Genomic DNA, 19,762 nt, shown 5'->3' on the forward strand with positions numbered 1-19,762 from the left:
AGGCCCCCTCGCAGGGGCCCAGAAGCCTCGGCCAGTCCTGGTTCCCATGAGACCAGCTCTTCATCCGGCCCTGGGGTTCTCTGAACACCCCCTGCAACCATTCCAGGTCCTTCCTCTGAGACTGAACTTGAGACATCCTGTGTTTGGTTCCCAGAACCCAGCCCTCCCTTAACCTCCCACCCCACTGCCCTTCGCTCTTAAGTTATCGAACTCCGGTCAGTGGAAAACATTTATTGAGCGCCTGTGGAGTGCCCAGCACTGTACAGGGCACTCGGCTGGGTGAGGGACTTGGGGGGACATACAAAAGAGTGAAGGGAGACTCCCCACCAGCGAGAAGCTTGTGGGGGGCGGGTAGAAGTGGGGGAACTTAGAGCTGCTGGTGGCCTAGTGTGAAATTTGGGAACCCTGCAACCTGGGCTGTATCTGGAGGGTCTGAAATCCCAATGTCCAGGATTTCTACCTTCCAGCTGTCATGTCTGATATATGAGCTGATGTCCCTTTGTGCTCAGTGTCTGAGGGAGCACCTCAGAGACCAGTTAGGGTCCTCCTTCCACCAGGGGCTAGCTCCTTCCCAGGGAGTGGTCCCCTGAGGCTGGCCTCATTCAGACCCCTGACTCCAAGACAGCTGAGGGCCAGAGGTCTTGGCCCTGGCACTGTCCCCAGGTTGCCTGGCAGCTGCAAGACTGCAAACCCCGTGACCACCTACACTGCCGCTGCCCTGGAGCTGCGTCCGTCCATCAGGTCACCCTCTCGGCAGCTTCCTGGGCCATGTGCACCCCCTTGTGGTTGTTGCTGGTATTTTCTTTGCTCACTTGCTGCCCGCTCTGGGCCTCCCTTTGGGGTCTACTGGACCTTGAGGGTTAATCTACTGGTGGTTTAGAACACAAGGAGTAGCTGGAACCTGACCCCTGGTTTGGGTGTGGGGATCCCAATGGCCTCCTGTGTGGTGTCTTAGGAGTCACTTTCCCAAGCCTCAGTGGGTAAAAAGCCAGGCCCTGTGCCCCGTAAAGCTCTTGTGAGGTCCAGGAGAGTCAAGTGCAGAGAAGATGATTTCCGAATCCTCACCTCACTTCAGAAGCCTGTCTCCTCTGTCCCATTCCCTTGGGACATCACAGTGCCTGGGAGGACTTCCCATCTTGGGGAAAGACCAGAACGTGGGTGCTCTCTCAGCTGGACCTGACCCAGTCCCCGGGGCTGCCTGGAGAGCCTCTCCCTTCCGTGAGGGTGGAGAACAGACCCTTGGAGAGGTGTGTGTATGTGTGTTGCTAGCATCCAACCTCCTTCCCTCCCCTTTCCCCTAGTCTGAGCTCTGCTTTGCCACAAAACCATCCATTCTGACCCGTGGAAGACTTCTGGGAGAAGGTAGGGCAGCAGTAGCACCCCGACTTCACAGATGAGGACACTGAGGTTTGGAGGTGCTCGGCCTCCAGGTGGTCTGGGCAGCACTGGGCCCTGACGTCTTGCTGCCTCCCCAAATCCTCCTGACACCCAGGAGTGGGTGGGGCCTTTCAGGGCCTTGAAGCCCCGCCCTCCACTGCCAGAGGTGGGGCCCCTGTTGGATTTGTCCCGTTGGGCACACTCACCACTACGGGGTGGCTGGCCTCCGGCTGGGGGAGAAGGATGAGAGGCCAAGGGGCCTTGGGCCCCCCAAACCCCCCTGGGCTTTACTCCAGTGCCCAGATGTGGCCAGTCCAGGCACCTCCCAGCAGGTGTGATCAGAGGGCTGGATAGTCAGAGGAGGTGGCAGACACGGAGCGGCCCGGGGTGGGGAAGACTAGGGGGCTGTGCCTTGGCCAGTGGGGCGGATGGCTCTGGAAGGCCTTCCCAGCAGGCTCAGAGTTCTCTGCCCCAAATGGCCCTCCTGCCCACTCCCAGCTACTCCTCTGCTGCCTGGCTTCCCTCAGCCTCTGGCCCCCTTGGCTGAGTAGGGCCTCCCCTGTCCTGGTCCTCACCCCCCTCGGCCATCGTCTCAGACTCTCCCCTGCTGTCCCTGGGACTGGCTTTGACCTTGGTGTCCCCATCTCCCCGGCCCCCTTTCTCCTCCTCCCTGCCCTCTGCCTCTGGCCTCCCACTGCCCTCCTCTGTGGCAGCCCCCGGTGAGGCCCCCTGGGTCTCGTGCCACTCTGTCCGGCGATAGACGAGGTAGCCGGTGGTGGGGAGCTCGTGGGCCAGGGCTCCAGGGGGCAGGCGGTGGTAGTCCTGCTCCTTGTATAGGAAGAGGCCGAAAGTGTCAGGCTGGGTCACCCGGAACTTGGTGGCACAGAGCTTACTCAGCATGGCAATCGAGGCCCCTGGGGGCACGGCCAGCGTCTTGGAGGTACAGCCACTGCTGGGGTCCTGATAGGCTACGCGGAGGAGGTGCTGTGCAGGAGGAGAAGCAAAATCAAGAACTCAGTCCTGCCTGGTGCGTATCTGGCTGCAAAGCTTGAGGTCTCAGTAGAGGCTTTGCAGGAACAGGGCTGGGATGGTACAGATCCAGTGGTAGAACCAGTGGCAAAAGCTTTTCGAATAAGGTGAGCTCTGAGCGGGGGCTCTGAGGAAGGGAGGGATGTGCTTGGGCTAGTAGGTCACAGCTGCAGGCTGGAAGGACGCCCCAGCAGGCCTCTACAGCCTAACAATCCTACTCAGGTGGTGCTTACTCTGCGCCCTCAGTACTTGTCCTGAATTAACCCATTTCATCCAAATATCAACCCCAGGAGGTAGATACTATTACCCCATTTTATAGACAAGAAAATTGAGGCACAAAGACGTTATATAACTTGCCCAAGCTCCCAGAGCCAAAAAGCAGCAGAGTCAGCATTTGGATCCAGGATCTGGCTATCAAATCTGGACTCTTAGCCAAGGCTAGAAAGGATCCCTTGACTGGATGGAAGGAGGGTGAAGGGCAGAGATGCTGTTTGGCTCTGAGGACACCACGCCTGAGCTCAGATGGGAGGGTGAGGGGGTCACGGGCTGGAAGCCTGAGTCCAGTTGGGGGCCAGAAGCCAGGATCTGCCTGCGTCCCTTTCCCTCCCCATGTCATGTCTCAGTTTCCTCACCTGTAAAATGGGGATAATAATGATCCCACTTCAGAGTTTCTGTGAAGATTTAAGGCTGAGCCGCCAGAGCACTGAGCACAGTGCCGGCTCGTGGAACGCAGCCTCCAGAAAGGCTGGCTCAGACATGTGTTGCGCACGGGGCGCTGTTTCTGTCGTGGGGTGATGCAGGACTGGCCTTTCCCCTTCCCCCTCCTTTCCTGGGTCTCACTGGGCAAAGGAGAGGACTGCGCCAGACGATGCCAGACTCCCCCCGGGGTTGGCCAGTCCTGTTACCTGGAAGCTGTGGGTGGCGGGCAGGCGGCGCTGCTCCCAGAGGCTGAGGGAGCACTGCAGCTCCTGCGAGGGGCTCAGCGGGAGGGTGTGGGCCTCGTTCAGGCCACTCAGCAGGACCAGGCTGGCCGAGAGGCTGGTCAGGTAGTAGCCGCCTGGGAACCAAGGGGAGGAATGCAGCTCAGGCTGGGCGCGAGTGACCTGCTCCTTCCGCCTCCTCTGCTCAGTCAGGGCGCCCCAGCCCCACCCAGACAGAAGGGGAGTGTGTGGGGTCCCTCACCCTCTCCAGTGAGCAAGGCAGGCTCCAGCAGCTCTGACATGTACTCGGCCTCCAGCAGCAGCTCAGGAAGGTCGCACTGGGCCAGGACGAGGCTCAGGAGTGGGAGGAATTCATCGGCCCCCGCACCCTCCCCTGTGGGTGGTGGAGGAGGAAGCTTCAGGCTCCTCTGGGGCCCCAGGGTCAGAATCCACTACTTGTCTTAGACAAGGACCCTCCCCTCCGCCTGCCAGGCCTTGGGTACTGTGGTCTCTATGGCAACCAGGGGGCAAGGCCTGGGGAGTGGACGCACCGTTTTCTGGGCCACAGTTTTACCATCTGTGAAATGGGAGGGTTGGACCCTTCTTTTTTTTTTTTCCTCCCTGCTGTGCCATTCCTGGAGCCTCTGCCTGGTGGCCTGCCTCTGACTTGGCAGGGGCCAGTGGGAGACGGTGGGAGGGGGCATACCTGCCTGGGTCCTCAAGGCTGTGTAAAGCAGCTTGCAGGCCTGCAGGAGCCGCTTGACCTGGGCGCTGGGTGAGTAGGCACGAAGTAGCTGCAGTAGCTTCTGGCGCACCTGTTCCACCTCTACTGGGGAGGGCAGGCTTAAGTGGGACCCGAAGGCTCTGGGGCCCTGGGCCCGGGCCAGGCAGAGGCCTTCAGCCAGGCGGCCCAGGGAACCGTTGGTGGAAAGACGGTGCCGCAGGCGGGCCACCAGGATGGGCCGGAGAGGCTTGAGCACGGAGCGATGTAGCGACTTCTCCAGAACGCATTCTGCGGGGGAGAGGTAGGCAGGGGTCAGGGGAGCCAGAGCAGGGGTAGGGGGCAGAGTCCCTGGGAGGAAGGGCACGATCAGGAGAGGAGAGGGATGAAAAAGAGGAGGAACCTTGGGACTTCCCAGGTGGCGCAGTGGTTAAGAATCCACCTGCCAATGCAGGGGACACAGGTTCGATCCCTAGTCCGGGAAGATCCCACGTGCCGCGGAGCAACTAAGCCCGTGTGCCACAACTACTGAGCCTGTGCGCCACAACTACTGAAGCCTGTACGCCTAGAGCCCGTGCTCCGCAACAAGGGAAGCCACCACAATGAGAAGCCTGCTCACCGCAACGAAGAGAAGCCCCTGCTCACCGCAGCTACAGAAAGCCCGCGCGCAGCAACGAAGACCCAACGTGGCCAAAAATAAAATAAATAAATAAATAAATGAATAAATAAAGAGTTGGAAACTTGGTGACAGGGAGGCAGGCGGTGGACAGAATTTGCTTGAATGGTGGTGAGACAAGGTGGATTTGTAAAGCAGCAGAACAGACTGAGAGACAGGCTGGCAGTGTGGGGAGGCAGAGAGAGTGGAATGGGGAGATGGGGCTGAACTGGCAGAGCCCCGGGCTGGAGTCTCACCCAGCCTTTCTGGTGGCAGCAGCTTCTCAGGGCCCAGCTCCGCGCTCAGCATGGCTCGGGCCCGGCTCAGCGCCTCGCGGATACCCTGCAGCTCCTGGGTCTCAGAGCCGGCCCGCACCTGGGTCAGTAGGTCCTGCACCAGCTGGCCCACGGCTGTGTGTCGGTCCTGCATCAGCGCTGTGGCTGCCCGGCCCACCTGCCGCTCGGGCGCCAGCAGGGAGCAGAAGGCAGCGCTCATGGACCGAAGCAGGGGCCGCCGGCGGCCCAGGCGTGGTGAGGTTGCTGGGCTCCCCTGGGACCCTGGCACCCCCTCCTCCTCTGAGCTGCTGGGGGAGCCGCAATCCACCTCCTGGAGGGAAGGCAGTGGTGGGAGGCTGGGGCCGGTGCCCCCTGGCACACGGTACCCCACTGAGCTCTCCCTCCGCAGCAGCTGGCGAGAGGGCAACCTTTCTGTCTGGTTGGGGGCTGTCCCTGGCAGCACTGGGACTGGGGGAGGCGGCACAGCTGGTGGAGACAGGGGGCTGGAGGTCTCTGTGGACACACGCACTTTGAAGCTCCTCTTGAATTTCTCCCGCTTGGTGGGGCCCAGGTCCCCTGGGAACAAGGGGTTGAAGAAACACAGGGCAGCTCCAGTGCCCTGGTCCAGCTCTTGTGGGGACCGGGGCTTCAGCCGGGGCAGCAGTGGGCCTTCAGATGGGCCTGGCTGAGCCTTGGTGTTGAGGGAGGAGCTCCAGAACTCTAGGGAAGAGAAACAGGTTGGGGCCTCAGGGGGTTCAGGGAGGGGGCCCAACCGAGGGAAAGGCACAGGCTTCAGGCGGTGTGCCCATGCCTTCCCTTTCCCTCTTGGCCTCAGCTTGTCCATCTGAGCAACGGGTAGCTGGGGAGCCCTCACCAATGCCCAGATGGGAGATGGCTTCCAGCTCCTTGCGGGTGGCTGCCTGGCGGATGGCTCTGGGGAGCTGAAGCGGGAGGAGAAGAATGTCCCTGAGGCCGGAGAGGGGAGCAAAAAGTCAGGAGTGAGGAAAGCTCCGGGCTGTGGGCACTGAGAGCGTCTGTGGGGGAGGAGGACAGGGTATCCCAGGGAGCAGGGCCCCATGGCCAGCAGGCGCCCTGCAGGCAGGCTCACCGGGTGTGGCAGTAGGCACAGACGAGCTGGACCAGGTCCAGGAACACAAGCTCTGAGCCCTCCAAGGAGACGCCTGAGAGACGGGAAGTGAGGTTGTTCTCTGGGGAACCCCGGTGCCCTGCCTTGATGGCTTCCAGCCCCTCCCGCCAGGCCGGTCCCTCTCACCCCCAGGGCTCTCCTGGATGTAGTGGCTGGAGACGAAGGAGGGGCCGCTGGCCTCCGGCAGCCGCATGCACAAGGCTTGGCACTGGCGAGTGTTAGATTTCCGTACCAGGAATGTCTGCAAGTGGACAGGGGTCGGAGGCTCAGGACCTCCACGTCCAGCCCCCTCTCCCTCCCACCCTCGGCCACAAGCCCCAGGGGTGGGGGAAGACTCACCCCGGGGGGCTCGGTCCTCAGCACGTGCAGCGCGGCCGCGGCGTTGGCCCGCAGCTGCAGCCACACGGGCCGGGTAAGCAGCAGGCGCTCCCGCAGGCTCACGGTGCGCCCGGGTTGCTGGGGCCCACCTGCTCGTGCCCCGCCGGCATCAGGCACATCGTACAGCGGGTCCTGGGCTGGCCTGCGGGCAGGCACCAGACCTGAGCAGGGGTCCAGGGGCTGGGACCTTTGCTCAACCCTCTCCCCCTCCTTTGCCCCAGGACAGACCCAGTTCTGTGGCCCCCCCCCACCCACTGCCCCACCCGGCTGCCCTTCCAACTTCACTAACTTCTCTCTCTCCAGGTGCCCAGGTGCGAAGCTGGTTGGGCTGGGGGCTCCGAGAAGGCCTGCTCCAGACTCTCCAGGGGCTTCCATGGCTGGGAGCTCCTTCGGTGTCTCCCGGGGACTCAGGAAGAGAATCCAGCCCCCAAGGCAAACGCGCTCACATTCCCAGTGGTGAGTAACACTTCCTGAGGGCGGTTCGCCCTGTCACAGCCGCCAGTTAACTCTTGTGTGTCCACGCAGCCCGGGCAGTGCCTGCTTCCTCCGTTCTGGGCCCAGCCTCTGGCGGCAGGGATCGTCTCCATGCAAGTGGCCCTCCGAGGGCCCCAGCTGTGGGGCTACCACCGCCACACAGTGCGTCCTGCAGCCTTGCCAGCCTCCTCCAATCATACAGGTGGGCAGGAAGGGGTTAAGCAGGGCCCATCTAGATCGGCACAGGTCTCGCCTTTGGGGCAGCCTTTGGGGCACCTTTACCGTCTGTGGTCAACTGCTCATCTGTCCACAGTCTTGAGGTCAGCCTTGAGGGAGAGCGCCCCCTACAGGTCACCGATGACGCATTCCTGAGCTTAACTTGCGCTTTGGGATTTCAGGTTGCCGTGGAGAAAGGATGCTGTGTCTCCATGGAAACTAACCTCTTTGCTTAACTGAGGTTCTGGGGGTGGTTCTAACAGTCAGCGCTAAACAGGGGGGGAGTCTGGCTGTGAGGTGGTCAGAACATGGCGCTGCTGCCAGCTGCCTCCCACGCACACAGGCTCTGCCAGCCTGCCTTGCCAATCTGCCAAGTGACTGGGGCAGGTGCAGACATGATCCAGTCTCCAAGCACCGAGTACCCAGTCCCCGTCCCCACCCAAGGCCACGTGCTCTGCCTGTGCCACATGTTGCTTCAGACGTCGCTCACCAGCACCAGGCCGTCCAGGGCCCTGCCCCCCACCTCTGGGGAGCAGGCGAGTGGGAGACCCCCCCTTCCCCAGCCTATACCCCAAGTCACGAGTGGGTAGGCTCCCGCTAGGCAGTGAGAAGAGGTACCAGGGACCCCAGAAGAGACTGCCTGTCACAAGCACTCTCCACGAGAGCCCTGATTCCCTTGCAAGGTAAATTAGACACACGCTGGTCACACCAGAGTCCCAGAAAGGTTTTAATTCCAGTCCCTGAAATCTGGGAGGCGGACACCAGGAACCGCCTTGAGAAGGAAGACCTGGGGAGCCTGTCTTCTCACCTCCAGCAACAGCCAGGACACAAAGGTCCCCCAAATATCATTTCTGGCCCAGAGTTCCCGTGAAGTGGGACCCAGCTCACTGGCTCGGTGACTAGGGAGCCAGATCCAAGGTCAGCAGAAAGGATGCTGCTTTGGCTTAAGATGAGGCACATCTTCACCAGGGAGGGCACCGCGGAGGCTGACCTTCGGTGGGGGCAGGTGGTGGGCTAGCCGGGGATGGAGGAGACAGTGTTGCCTGGCTAGGGCAGCTCCAGGCCACAGTTGAACAGGGCCCCGAGGAGGGGCAGAGGAGGAGTCCAGACCAGTGGTGGATGGACGGGAGGGCCACAGCAGCACTGGAGGGCTGGCTGGGCAGACGCTGAGGGGCCTGTCAGTCTGCCTTTCTGCAGCAGGTAAGTTCAAATGCTGGGTTTGCTGCCAGCTGCTCCAAGGGCCCCCTGGCTGTGAACAGCAGGGTCAAGGTCCTGGGGGTACACAGGAAGGGAAAAATCACTGCAGGTGAGAGGATGGCGAACCAAGAGGGAAGCAGGCACTTCATATGGGGGACTGAGAGGAGTGGCCTGAGTCTGGCCCAGAGCAGGCAAGGCCAGGAGGGCGCAGGTCAGCTCCACACCCGATTCCTGGGCCTTTCTGGTACTCTGGGCCCTCCAGGCCAGCTGCTAGGGCTCAGCACTCCACCCTCCCTAACCAGAGCTGGCAGGGCAGGTCCGTCACCTAGCCCCATTACCCACCCCCGCCCTAACTCCCACAATGCCCTCACACCCAGACCGTCCTGACTCTCTCAGGCCACTGATCTGACACAAACCCTGCCTCCCTCTGGGCTCCTTTCCTGGAGGCTGGGCTGGGGGAGGGAGAACAACCCCGGTGGTTTGTGGGTTTTTTTTTTTTTTACCAGGGATCGAACCCATGCCCCCTGCAGTGGAAGCGCGGAGTCTTAACCACCGGACCGCCAGGGAAGTCCCGACCCCGCTGGTTCTTACCATCTGATTTTCTCTTCTGAGGGGACACGGCTGCTCTTGCCTGGGTGGGTAAGAAGAAACCCCCCTGAGAGCCTGCCTCCAGCTTGGCAAGTCCCCCCTCCACCATCAGCCTTTCTGGGGTGGAGGCGCTGCTGGGTCTGGGCTGCACTCGAGAGGTTGCCGGGGGATAAGACCCCTTCTAGACAAAGGTTTGATGTGCTCTCCTGTCAGAGACCCAGGCAGCCCAGCTGCTTTCCCACCTTCCCGCCCTCCCTTTACCCCCCCGACCCCATCAAAACCTGCCCTGCAACAAGGAAGGGGCTGATGTACACTAGAAACTCCCTCCTCCAGGCCAGCCTCAGGCCGAAGGAGGCTTGGGAGCTCAAGCAATGCCAGGGAACCTGGGCTGGAGGCAGAGGGTGCCGAGGGCTGAGCAGAGAGCTCCCCAGGCTCTCAGGAAGTCCACACGTGGAGAGCCTGCAAAGACCAAAGCTGGCATCTGGTTGGGGAGGGGGCGCTGCACTGCCAGCCCCCATCCTGAGACAGGCAGCACCGGACCCACCTTTTTGATGGCCGTCCAGTCCTCCAGGATGTCGATCTCCTGCAGCATGTACACGATGTAAGGGCCTGCAGTGGGGGTCAAGGAAGCAGGAAGCCTGGTAGAGGGGGCAGGTGACGGGCCTTGGCCCGGGAGCTCCAACACTCAGGAGAGGCGGTGCCGTGGACAGCGGGGCAGGGAGCCGAGGACCTTGATAAGAGCTCCAGCTCCACCTCCTACCTCCTAGCCCCCGGGTGGAGGGGTGGCATGGCTATGGCCTATTTCACCCACTCCACGGGGGCCTTCCAGCCTCAACCCTCCTACTGCTCAGCTCCCCTCCCCTCTTCTCCGGTCTCAAGGCCAGAAGGCCAAGGTCCATGCCACCCACTCAGGGATCTGGCCCCTTTCCCCATCTACAAAGAGACTCTAGTCTTCTCTGTCCTGAAAACAACCCTCCTTCGGTCTCACACTCCCCTGTGGGGACCAGCCACTCTGTCCCCGATGTCTCCACACCCTCACCTCCCATTCACCCTTCAAGTCTCTGCAGCTCAGATTCTTCTTTCCCTCCCTGCGTGAACCTGATTCCCACCACCAGGAGGTCAGTGCCCTGAGAATCTGGTTGCTGCAGGAATATGAGGGGTGGGGTGGGGTGCACAAGAGAATTCAATTCAATTCAACTCCGAGCTGCTGTGCCAGGAGACCAAAGGGACTCACGCCTGGGGCGGGGCAGAGATGACGATGCCCAGGTGGGAGGCCGGTGCCCCAGTTTAGGTACAGGGGTAATACTTAAATAGCCATTTCGGTGGAGAAACCAGGAGAGGCTTCGTGGAGGAGGTAACAACCGAGATGAGCACTGAGCAGGCACACAGGCAAAGGCAGCCGATAGGAGAGTGGAAAGTCAGCAAAGGCATGGGGGTGGGAAAGCCTGGGACATCATGGGAAAGCCAGAAGGGGCTCAAAGGAGATCTCACTCAGGAAATTATGGGGAAATCTCTGGATGGATGTTTCTATTTTTTACGGTCCACACAGCCTAGGAGGACCCCGCAAAAAATCCCTGATGGCTGGATTTGACTGGACATGGCCACAGGATGCCAGATGACCATAAGTGAGTCTGGTCTGCCTCTGTCTTCCGTGTCCCTCCGCCCTCCTCCGCCCTGACCTCTTGCCCAGCTCGGGCCACCGTGGGGGAAAGGATACCGGAAACAAGAGGGGCCTTCTTCCTCTTGCTGGGCGGCAGGGATCCCCAGGTCTTCGAGCTGCCTCTGGAGTGCAGTTTGTCATCCCACCACTCTGTGCCGCAGACCAGGGTCAGGATCAGGGTGCCGGCCATCCCAGGACGCCCCACCCCTGTGGCCTGCGTCCCTCACCGGGGCCACGCCAGCCCTTCCCCATCACCCGCGCCCCTACCCCAACCAGGGCAGTGCAGAGAAGCCTGGGCTTGGGGTTGGAAGCTGAGTTCAACCCTGGGAAAGGGGTCACCGTGATTTTGTGAGCCTCGGTTTCTTCACCTGTTTCATGGACAAGGGTACAGTAATAATTCCTCCCTCCCCAGTGCCCTGTATGAACGTCTGCCTGTGGACATGGAGAGGACTTGGCCATGGCATGTGCGTGTGTCAGAATTCTGACACCTCCGTTCTGGAAATCGAGCAGGGGGGCAGGGGACCTGCTCTTCCTGAGTCCCCACTGTGTGCCAGGCTCTGGGCTAGGCGCTTCCCTGGCTGCTTTCATTCAGTCCCCACAGTGACCACGAAGCAGGTCCTCTTACAACCCCCCTGTGCAGGCGGGGAAGCTGAGGCCCAGATGGGGGGCAGGCACTGAAAGCACAGGGCCTGGGGCAGGGGTGCCCAGCTGGCCGCTCGCCTCACCAGAGCTGATGTCCAGGCTCTGGCGGTCCTCCTCCAGCCTCTGGATCCGCTCCTGCAGCTCCCCGTGCAGGGTGTCGTAGAGCAGCAGCTTCTCACTCTGGAAGAGGCAGACTGGCTCAGCCAGGCAGGCCAGGGCGGCCACTTCCGTCCCCACCCAGCGCCCAGCGCCCGGCACATTCACCTCCAGGTGCTGCTTGGCTCCCTGCAGCTCACACTCGTACTTGTTCCTGATCACGTCCAGACAGAAGCCCTTGTAAATCCCTGTGGAGGGAGGGAGAGGGAGGTCCTGCTTGGCCAGGGACCCAGGGGCCCATAAAGGGGGGCCGGGAGCATGGGTGAGGCAGGGCAGGGACGAGAGGGGAAGGGGACAGAGAGCCATGGCTTCTGGTAGGGGAACAGGGCACAGACCTGCCACCTGAATGCGGATCTTGAGGCTCCGCTGCAGCCCCCCGAGAGGCTCTGTGTATTCGGGCGCCCTCTCAGCTCCCACCTCCTCCAGCCGCACCCGCAGCTGACTCAGCCGTTCCCTGAACAACCTGGGAGGTAAGAGGCAGCCGCGCACCCGTGTGCTCGCCCGTCAAACACGAGCGGAGCGCCCGCTCCACAGCAGGCCCCAGCCAGCCCTGCCCGGCCCCAGGGCCCCTTGCTCACTTCTCCTTCAGCTCCGAGAACTGCTTCTCCAGGTCCAGCATTTCACTGACGCACTCGCTGCGGCGGCGCTCGTAGTCCTCATCGTCCATCTCTGGGACAAGAGGCCAGTAAGGGCCGGTGGAGCAGGGGCGGGCGGGCGCACGGGTGTGTGGGGCTCACCTGAGCTCTCCTCCTCGGACTCGGTCTGGCTGCCGCTCCGTTCCTCCTCGCTCTCTTCCTCCTCCCCATTCATCTCGGCGGCTGAGTCGCCCTCTGCTTCCATCTCCTCTGTGTCTTTGCTTGGAGGCTGGACGGGCATCTGGGCTCTGGGAGTAGGAGTGGAGCCATCACTTGCCACTGCCCACAGCTCTGAGCGGGAAAGTGGCCACTTGGGAAGTCAAACCAAGCCTCACTGCAGACAGGGACAACTGGCGGGGTGAGTGGACTCGCCACACCCTGGGCACACGCTGGGTGGGGCAGGTGCAAGTGGCCCTGCCTGCACATCTCCCGGAAGCCTGGGAGCCACAGAAAGGCCCATGCCCTTGGATGCTGCTGGTGATCCCAGTCCCGGGAATAGTGGCCAAGGTGACGATCCATAAGATGGGAAAGGCCAAGGGTGGGCTCCCCACTGTCTGTGGGGCCCAAACTTCTGACTGGGGCTTTCAAGGCCCTGCATAGACTGGACTTGAACTGCTGGTCCAGCTCCTTCACCCCACCTTCTAACGCTTAGTTCTCAGATACACCATGCACTTCCTCCCCAGCGCCCCCCGCCCGCCGTGCTGCACCTTCTATGATGCCATCCACTTCTCTTCCCGAGAACACTCTACAACGCTCGTCTTCTCACTGTGCTCAAATCCTATCTCCCTCTTCTTCCTTTAAGACCTCACGTCACCAGTGCTCCCGTCTTCTGCATCCTCCACTCTCCCTCTTGACAGCTCTGTCCCATGAAACTTTAGACGCACTCAGGAATTTCCCACCATATAGAGAAATCAGAAACACAAAACTTCACCCCACTCCGCTCAACCGCCCCCCGTTTTCTAGGCCTTGCTCTTCCTGCTTTCACCTTCCGCTTGCTCCAGTCCGTTTCCGTACCACTGCTCTCAGCTGCAACTGATCCTGCAGAGTTAACAGATGACCACCTTGTACCTAATGCCAGTATTTTGTGGTGCTTACCTCAGGCTGACTTCTCAGCAACACTGAATACTCTTAAGCATTCCTTCTTTTATTCACTCATTTAATCTTTACTGAAAATCTAATATATGCTAGGTACCATCAGACAGCATGGTAGGAGGCAGGCACAAGTGTGACAGAAAGACAGTCTCTGACCTCGAGGAGTTTACAAGTTCCTGGATGAGAGAGAGGCCAAGAAGCAGATCATTACTGTGGGGTGAGAAAAGTTAAGACGAGGGGCATATGTGAGAGACAGCTAAACTGGGACCTGGAGCCTGCTGCAGTTTTGAGGGCAGAGGAGGATGGGCCAGACAGATGAACTGAGCTGGGTGAGGGAGGGAGCATTCTAACCAGAGTGAGTAGCGTAAGCAAAGACCCCGAAAGGAGAGAAGGGGCAGGGTTGGGGACACCTGGGTCTAAGCCTCAGAGAGAAATCTGGGCTGCAGAGATCTGGTCATCACATATAGTGAGCTCTTCAGGCCTTGGGAGAGGGTGCAACCCGCGAGGCAGAATGTGTGGAGAAGGGGCTTGTGATGGGACGCCCAGGGTCACCAACGGGGCAGATGATGCGACCCCTGCAAAACAGAAGGGAAGTAGCAAGAGATGGAGGAGGGAAAACTCGAAGCATGGAGAGAACTTCAGAACGAAGGAGACGTGACAATGCCGAGTGCGGCCAAACGATCACCCAAGAGGACGAATATACAGTCTTCTCAACAGATCATCCCTGTCTCCGGGGCGCTTCTGGTTCACTGTGACGTGCTTGTCGGGGCACTTTGTTTGTAGTCCTTTACCTCCGTGGAGACACCCTTCCTTATTCATTTACATGCCTATTTGCCCGTTCTCACGTCTGTCTCCCCAACCAGTCTGTAAGCCTCACCAGGGCTGGGCTGCACATGTGCTTTATTCGCCTAGCACAGTACTAACTCATCTAATGACTGGAGGATTTGCAAATACAAATTGAACCAAACAAACTTTTGCAGGGCAGGGACTGGCTTTTACTTCTTGCTCGCCCCTGGCCTCTGTAGTGGTAGCAAACGTCAATTCAAGTAAATTAACTGGCCTAGCCTAGAGGACAGTTGTGAAACCTTCCTCAATGATTTCACAAATGATCTGACCCTGACGTGAAAACCTCGGTTCTCCAAACCAGCCTCATCTTTCCCATTCTCAAGCCGCAGTTCCTGCATTTCCCAAACTTCGCAATCCCTCTTCACTGTTAAATATATTTATTTTAGAAGACGCAGCGGTAGGTAAGTCCTACCTTTCCGGACCAGAAAGGGTGAGGGGTTGGGGGAGGTCTCTCCAGCAGTCTGAGTCTACTGGGTGAGCTAAATTAAATCACAACCTCCCCCTCCTTACCCTGGGTATAAAAAGAGAATAATAAAGATTGCAAGCGGTAAGGAATGGAAAAGCAAATTATAAGGCACTGTGCACAGGCAGTTTATCTCTCAGAAAGTGAGCATGTCGAGGGCAGGCCGCCTCGGAAGGAAGATTCTTCCCCACCCTCGAAGAAGCCAACACAGCCCCTCTACGGCGCGCCGAGAGCCTCCCGTCCCGCTCCATCTGCGTACGCGCGGGTGCGGGCGGGACAATCACTGGCTCTTTCACGGCCAGCACCGGTCCCGCGGCCCCCGGCACGCATCCGGCCGGTTAAGCCTCCGCTTCGGCCCCGGAGATTGGGCCGGCTCCGACCCACTGGCCGGAGAGGGCAAACCAGGCGCCAGGGTTGGCGTTACGCACCCGCGGGGAGTGGGGCCTCCGGCCTCACGTCCGAGACTCCCTGAGAGGTACCGGAGGCTGCCGGTTCTGGCCGCCGCCGCGGGGCTCCCGGAAGCGCCGAGCGAGCCTTTTCTCCGGAAGCGAGAGCCTGTCCACGCTTCCGCATGCGTCATCAGCAGGCGCCCGTCGGAGTGCTCACAATTGGACAGCTGGGGGCGAGGCATGCCGGGATACCGCGGGCCGGTTCCCATAGCAACCGACTGAAATTCACACAGGCTTTCAACAGACAGGAAAGGCCCTTGTGCGTTTCTTGCTCTGCCGCCCGCGCGCCTCGGTCCGCAGCCACCACCCAAGGCTTGAAAGGGGAGAACCCGCGACCTGCTCCCCCACCCCGCCCGGTTCAGGAGAGTAATGGAGCCGGCTTTAGGTGTGAACACTCATTTATTTACACATTGTAGTCAGTAGGCAAATTACCCAGCCCAGCCTATTCAGGGGTCCAGATCTCAGACTCCCACGCACAGAGCCTGCAGACCCATCCCTTCTCCAGGGCCCCCGAGACGGAGGCCTAAGACAACCAGGAAGTTGCCTAAAAGCTAAGAACTAAATTCAACGCCTTCAACTGATTTCTTTCCAAAATGCCCATTTTGTTAAGTACTCAGACTTCTCAGCTCTGCCCCATTCGTATTTTGCTCTCCTACAGCCCACCCACCCAAGAGTGTTAATAACAATAATAATAACAACAATAATAATACTGCAATAATATTAATAATACTTCACATTTGTACGAAGCTTACAGAATGTTTTCACACGTAGCATCTCATCTGAACCTCCTAACAGTTCTGTGAGGTAGGTATTCTCACCTCCCTTTAACAGATGGGGTAACTGAGGCTCAGAGAGAGAACGGGATTTGCTCAAGGCCACACAACTAGTTAGTGATTAAGCTAGGACTTGATCCCAGCATCCCATACTCAAGTCCAGTGTTCAAACACCACAGCTGCCACTGTAAAGTGGAGTGACATTTCTTACCCCAGTCAGGCCTGAGGGGCGGCCTAAGGAGTGAGGAGGCTGAGACTTCTCAGGCTAGGGGAGGGAGGGGCTCAGCAGTGACGTGGGGAGTCAGGGTACTTGGCTTTCAACTCCTGTTTGAACTGACGGTAAAGGATCTTATTGTGCTGATTTTCGGCCTCTTTCTGGGGATGGAATTTCAGAGCTTCTTTGAAGCCCTTATGAACCAGGAAACCTTCGTTCAGCACCTCGAAATCGAATCCTGCCACGTGCAGCTCACAGGCCTGTGGGGGGAGAGACAGGTCAGCAAAATTTGATGACATTCCTAGGGCAGAGACTGACATCCCTGCTCGCTCCAGCATTCCTGTTCCTCTGGAGGCGACCATCCAACCACCTCCTGAACTATGATCCCTCCTGCCTCACTGCCTCTTTTCCATCCAGAGCCACTCATAGCTCCCTGACCCCACCATCCATCCTGCCCCATTTCCCCTGCCCTCTCCCTTATGAGCACCTGGCTGATACGATTGAAGCCATACTGCCGAAAGCGCTCGTCGAAGTTGGGCACCTTGCCTCCGGCCACGTAGAATGGCTCCCAGGGGTCTTGCCAGGGCACCACGTAGGCAGGCCTCAGCAAGGTCTCTTCTGGCAGGTTGACCCAGCGGGAGTAGTTGGTGGGCGCCTGGCAGGGGGTGCACAGCCCATAATAAAAGGGCCGCACCTCGCCCACCTGGTAGAGCTGCAGCAGCTCGTTTTTGTTCGTGGGCATGCGGCGGGCTCGACGGATCTCGAAGGCAGGCACCACCAGCGCTGTGCCCGCCCATTGCTTGCTCTGATCCAGCATTTCTCGCAGGCCTCTCCACAGCCCCTCACTGGGCACCATGTCCACGTCGATTACCAGGGCATAGTTGGCCCCCTCACGAGCCAGATTCCTCAGCAGGTTATTGGGGTAGGAGACGTTGGTGCCCAGCGCGTAATTGATCCCGGGCTGGGCCACCCTGGCTAGCTTGTCAAAGACCTCCTGGCAGGACCGCAACAGGGCAAACTCCCCTGGCTCCCGGGGGTCAGGCACGGCGGCCTCATAGCGTGAGGGGCACACAAGGTGCATGGCAACCCTGGCACGCATATCGGGGCAGTGGCTGCTCAGCGCGTAGGTCAGCACCGTGGCCAGCTGCGCCTCCTCCTTGGTGGCGGCGAACACCGACACGGATAGCGGGCCCTCCCAGCGCTCCAACAGGCCCGATAGGTGCAGCAGGTTGTCCACACTGGCGTGAGTGGCCAGGATCACATCGTTGGGGTCCATGGTGGTCTTCAGTAGGCCCCTGTAGACGCGATAGTCGCCGCTAGCGTCCAGGACGCCTCCGGAGGCCAGCGCGGTGCGGAGCTGCGCCTTGACTTGGTCCACCGACCGGGGGGACGGGGGAAAGAATTCAAAATATTGGTCTTGCTCCTCCTGCCCGTGCAGCCCGGACAGCAGCGACAGGTAGAGCAGCTGCAGCATCGCCACCAGCATTAGCGCGGCCAGCAGCAGCTGGTAGAAGGCGCACCGTATGGCGTAGGACATCTGCATGGCTCTCGCGGCTCGCGGCGCGCAGCAGAGACCACCGGGCCGCAGCCTCTGCCTGCCGCCGCAAGCCCGGATTTACCGCAGACTGCCGAGCGCGGCCGAAGCGAGCCGAGGCGAGCCGAGTCCCTCGCGCAGCCGCGCCCGCCCGCCCGCGCCGGCCTCGGGCGCGCCAGCTCGCCCCCTGTGCACCGGGAGGAGCTACTGCATTCTCTGCCCGCGCCGCGCGCTTTGTAAACGCTGGAAACTGCCCGCCACCGTTCCGCCGCGCCTGCTGGGTTCCCAGGGACAGGCACCCCCTCCTCCGGGTCAGTGCGCGACCTCCTGGACCAAGCGCGTCCTGAAACCCCGCCGCGCTCGTCCCCGACTTAGGGAGGGGAAATTGTGGCAGAGCTTGGCTGCAGTGGTGAAGGATGGCGCGGGTTCCCGCCTGTGGCAGGCGGAAAGGAACACAAAAAGCTGCTTTCTGTCCGCCGTCTCTTCCTCCTCTAGGTCTCATCAGGTCTGTACTGAGGAGTGCCTGCGAGGGTCCCGGGAGGCGCGGAGATGAGAGATAAAGGAATGTGGAAAAGCGTGCTGTACGTGGGACGAGGTGGCCGAGTGGTTAAGGCGATGGACTGCTAATCCATTGTGCTTTGCACGCGTGGGTTCGAATCCCATCCTCGTCGGTCGTGTTTTACACTGGAGATGAGTCTTAATTTTCACAACCCGATGTCTGGAGCAGCGGGTCGAAGAGAACTGAACAAGAGGTGGGGACCCAGTTCCGTCCGGACCGGGCCTCTCTTCTGTCTTTGTTCAACGTGCATTCCTGGCCGTTTCATACTCCAGGTACCTGGACCTTATGGGAGGAGGTTGGAGGTGTGCTTTTCCTTCTCCCTAGAAAGAGGGCCCGGGGTTTGGTGGGACCTAAAAACCAGAACCGGAATTCTGGCCAATGCTAAACTGGGGGCCAATATGTTTTCCGCAGGAACTAGAGAAAACCACCCTGGACGAGCTGCTCTGTCTAAAGTACTGGAACTTGGTGGTGGCAGTGGCGGTGATGCTTGATCATTTAAATTATTAATCTATTCAGTGCACTGATTCCCCTCCCCCAGCACTTCTCCCAGGGCAGAGACCTTGTTTGTATCCACACACCTGCCTCCCTCACACACACACTTAAGCAGAAGGCCTCGAATACCTAACACCAGTCAGCGTACACAGAAGGTGCTTGATAAGTGTTTGTGGAATGATTGCTCCAGGGACTCTTTAAAAGAGGAGAGGCTGTGGGGAAGGGCAGGTACTTTGATATGTATTTTAACTGTTCGAGCGCTGTGAATCTTGGGAAGGTGCTTTAGGACAGTCAGGGGAGGATCTGGAACGTCAGGATAAGGTGTTCGCCGGCTACTCCACACACAGTAGGGAACCAAGGTTGTTGAGTTGAAGAGTGATCAGGAGACCTATGTTCTGCGGCTCCAACTTGTGGAATCTGATGCTATCTCCAGGTAGACAATGTCAGAACTGAGTTGAATTGTAGAGCACTTAGCTGGTGTCAGAGAATTGCTTGGTGTGGGGAAAAACCCACGCATCAGAATTGATGTCAAAATTGTCTGTATAGAAATAAAACTGAATTTTGTGTATTCTTGAATCCTGCAACTTTGCTGAAGTCATTTATTAGCTCTAATTGTGTGTGTCGGTGTGTGTATTCTTTAGGATTTTCTGTATGTGTGTATATCATTTGTGATTATGGATAGTTTTCCTTCTTCCTTTCCAATTTGGATGCCTCTTATTTCTCTTTCTTGCCCAGTTGCTCTGGCTAGAATGTCCAGTACAAAGTTGAACAGATGAAATTGTGAAAGCAGGCATCCTTGTCTTTTTCCTGATCTTAGGGGGAAGACCTCAATCTTTCACCATGAAGCATGAAGTTAGTTGTGGATTTTTCATAAACACTCTTTATCAGGTTGAGGAAGTTCTTATTTATTCCTTGTTTGTTGAGTGTTTTTATCTTGAGAGGATGTTGGATTTTGTCAGATGCTTTTTCTGCATCAGTTGAGATGATCATGTGGGTTTTCCCCTTCATTTCATATTTGGTGTATTACAATGATTGATTTTTGTATGTTGAAACACCTTGCATTCTAGAGTAAATCCCACTTGGTCATGGTGTATAATTCTTTTAATATGTTGCTGGGTTCGGTCTGCTAGTATTTTGTTGAGGAATTTTACATCTATATTCCTAAGGGATATTAGTTTTTAGTTTTCTTTTCTTGTGATGTCTTTATCTAGCTTTGGCATCAGGGTAACTAACGCTGGTCACATAGAATGACTTAGGAAGTGTTCCCTCC

The 19,762-nt window shown here is 58.9% G+C and overlaps 3 protein-coding genes across 5 annotated transcripts; all 3 read right to left on the bottom strand.

Moving 5' to 3' along the window:
- Nucleotides 1-216: 216 nt before the first annotated feature.
- Nucleotides 217-6,950, bottom strand: RIN1 (Ras and Rab interactor 1). The gene is made up of 10 exons (XM_081239275.1): nt 6,792-6,950; nt 6,464-6,644; nt 6,251-6,365; nt 6,086-6,158; nt 5,852-5,943; nt 4,960-5,697; nt 4,033-4,338; nt 3,589-3,720; nt 3,312-3,463; nt 217-2,361 (listed from the first exon to the last, which is right to left on the bottom strand). The coding sequence occupies exons 1-10, from the start codon at nt 6,875-6,877 to the stop codon at nt 1,876-1,878; spliced, it is 2,361 nt and encodes a 786-aa protein (XP_081095401.1). The 5' UTR covers nt 6,878-6,950; the 3' UTR covers nt 217-1,875.
- A 956-nt stretch (nt 6,951-7,906) lies between these two features.
- BRMS1 (BRMS1 transcriptional repressor and anoikis regulator) lies at nt 7,907-15,060 on the bottom strand. Of its 3 annotated transcripts, XM_081240399.1 has the most exons (11): nt 14,900-15,060; nt 12,173-12,318; nt 12,014-12,104; nt 11,771-11,898; nt 11,544-11,623; nt 11,363-11,459; nt 10,695-10,787; nt 9,522-9,586; nt 8,981-9,020; nt 8,732-8,841; nt 7,907-8,464 (listed from the first exon to the last, which is right to left on the bottom strand). In XM_081240399.1, the coding sequence occupies exons 1-11, from the start codon at nt 15,049-15,051 to the stop codon at nt 8,399-8,401; spliced, it is 1,068 nt and encodes a 355-aa protein (XP_081096525.1). In that variant the 5' UTR covers nt 15,052-15,060; the 3' UTR covers nt 7,907-8,398. The 3 variants fall into 3 exon arrangements, with proteins under 3 accessions (XP_081096525.1, XP_081096524.1, XP_081096523.1); XM_081240398.1 differs by lacking the exon at nt 8,732-8,841 and having other exon boundaries at nt 11,771-11,889; nt 14,900-15,058; XM_081240397.1 differs by lacking the exon at nt 8,732-8,841 and having other exon boundaries at nt 14,900-15,057.
- A 246-nt stretch (nt 15,061-15,306) lies between these two features.
- Nucleotides 15,307-17,562, bottom strand: B4GAT1 (beta-1,4-glucuronyltransferase 1). The gene is made up of 2 exons (XM_081240775.1): nt 16,395-17,562; nt 15,307-16,167 (listed from the first exon to the last, which is right to left on the bottom strand). Exons 1-2 carry the CDS (start codon nt 17,448-17,450, stop codon nt 15,976-15,978), a joined length of 1,248 nt encoding a protein of 415 aa, XP_081096901.1. The 5' UTR covers nt 17,451-17,562; the 3' UTR covers nt 15,307-15,975.
- Between the last annotated feature and the right edge of the window lie 2,200 nt (nt 17,563-19,762).

This window comes from Mesoplodon bidens (genome assembly GCF_964165515.1).
Source record: "Mesoplodon bidens genome assembly, chromosome: 7".
Taxonomy (NCBI): domain Eukaryota; kingdom Metazoa; phylum Chordata; class Mammalia; order Artiodactyla; family Ziphiidae; genus Mesoplodon; species Mesoplodon bidens.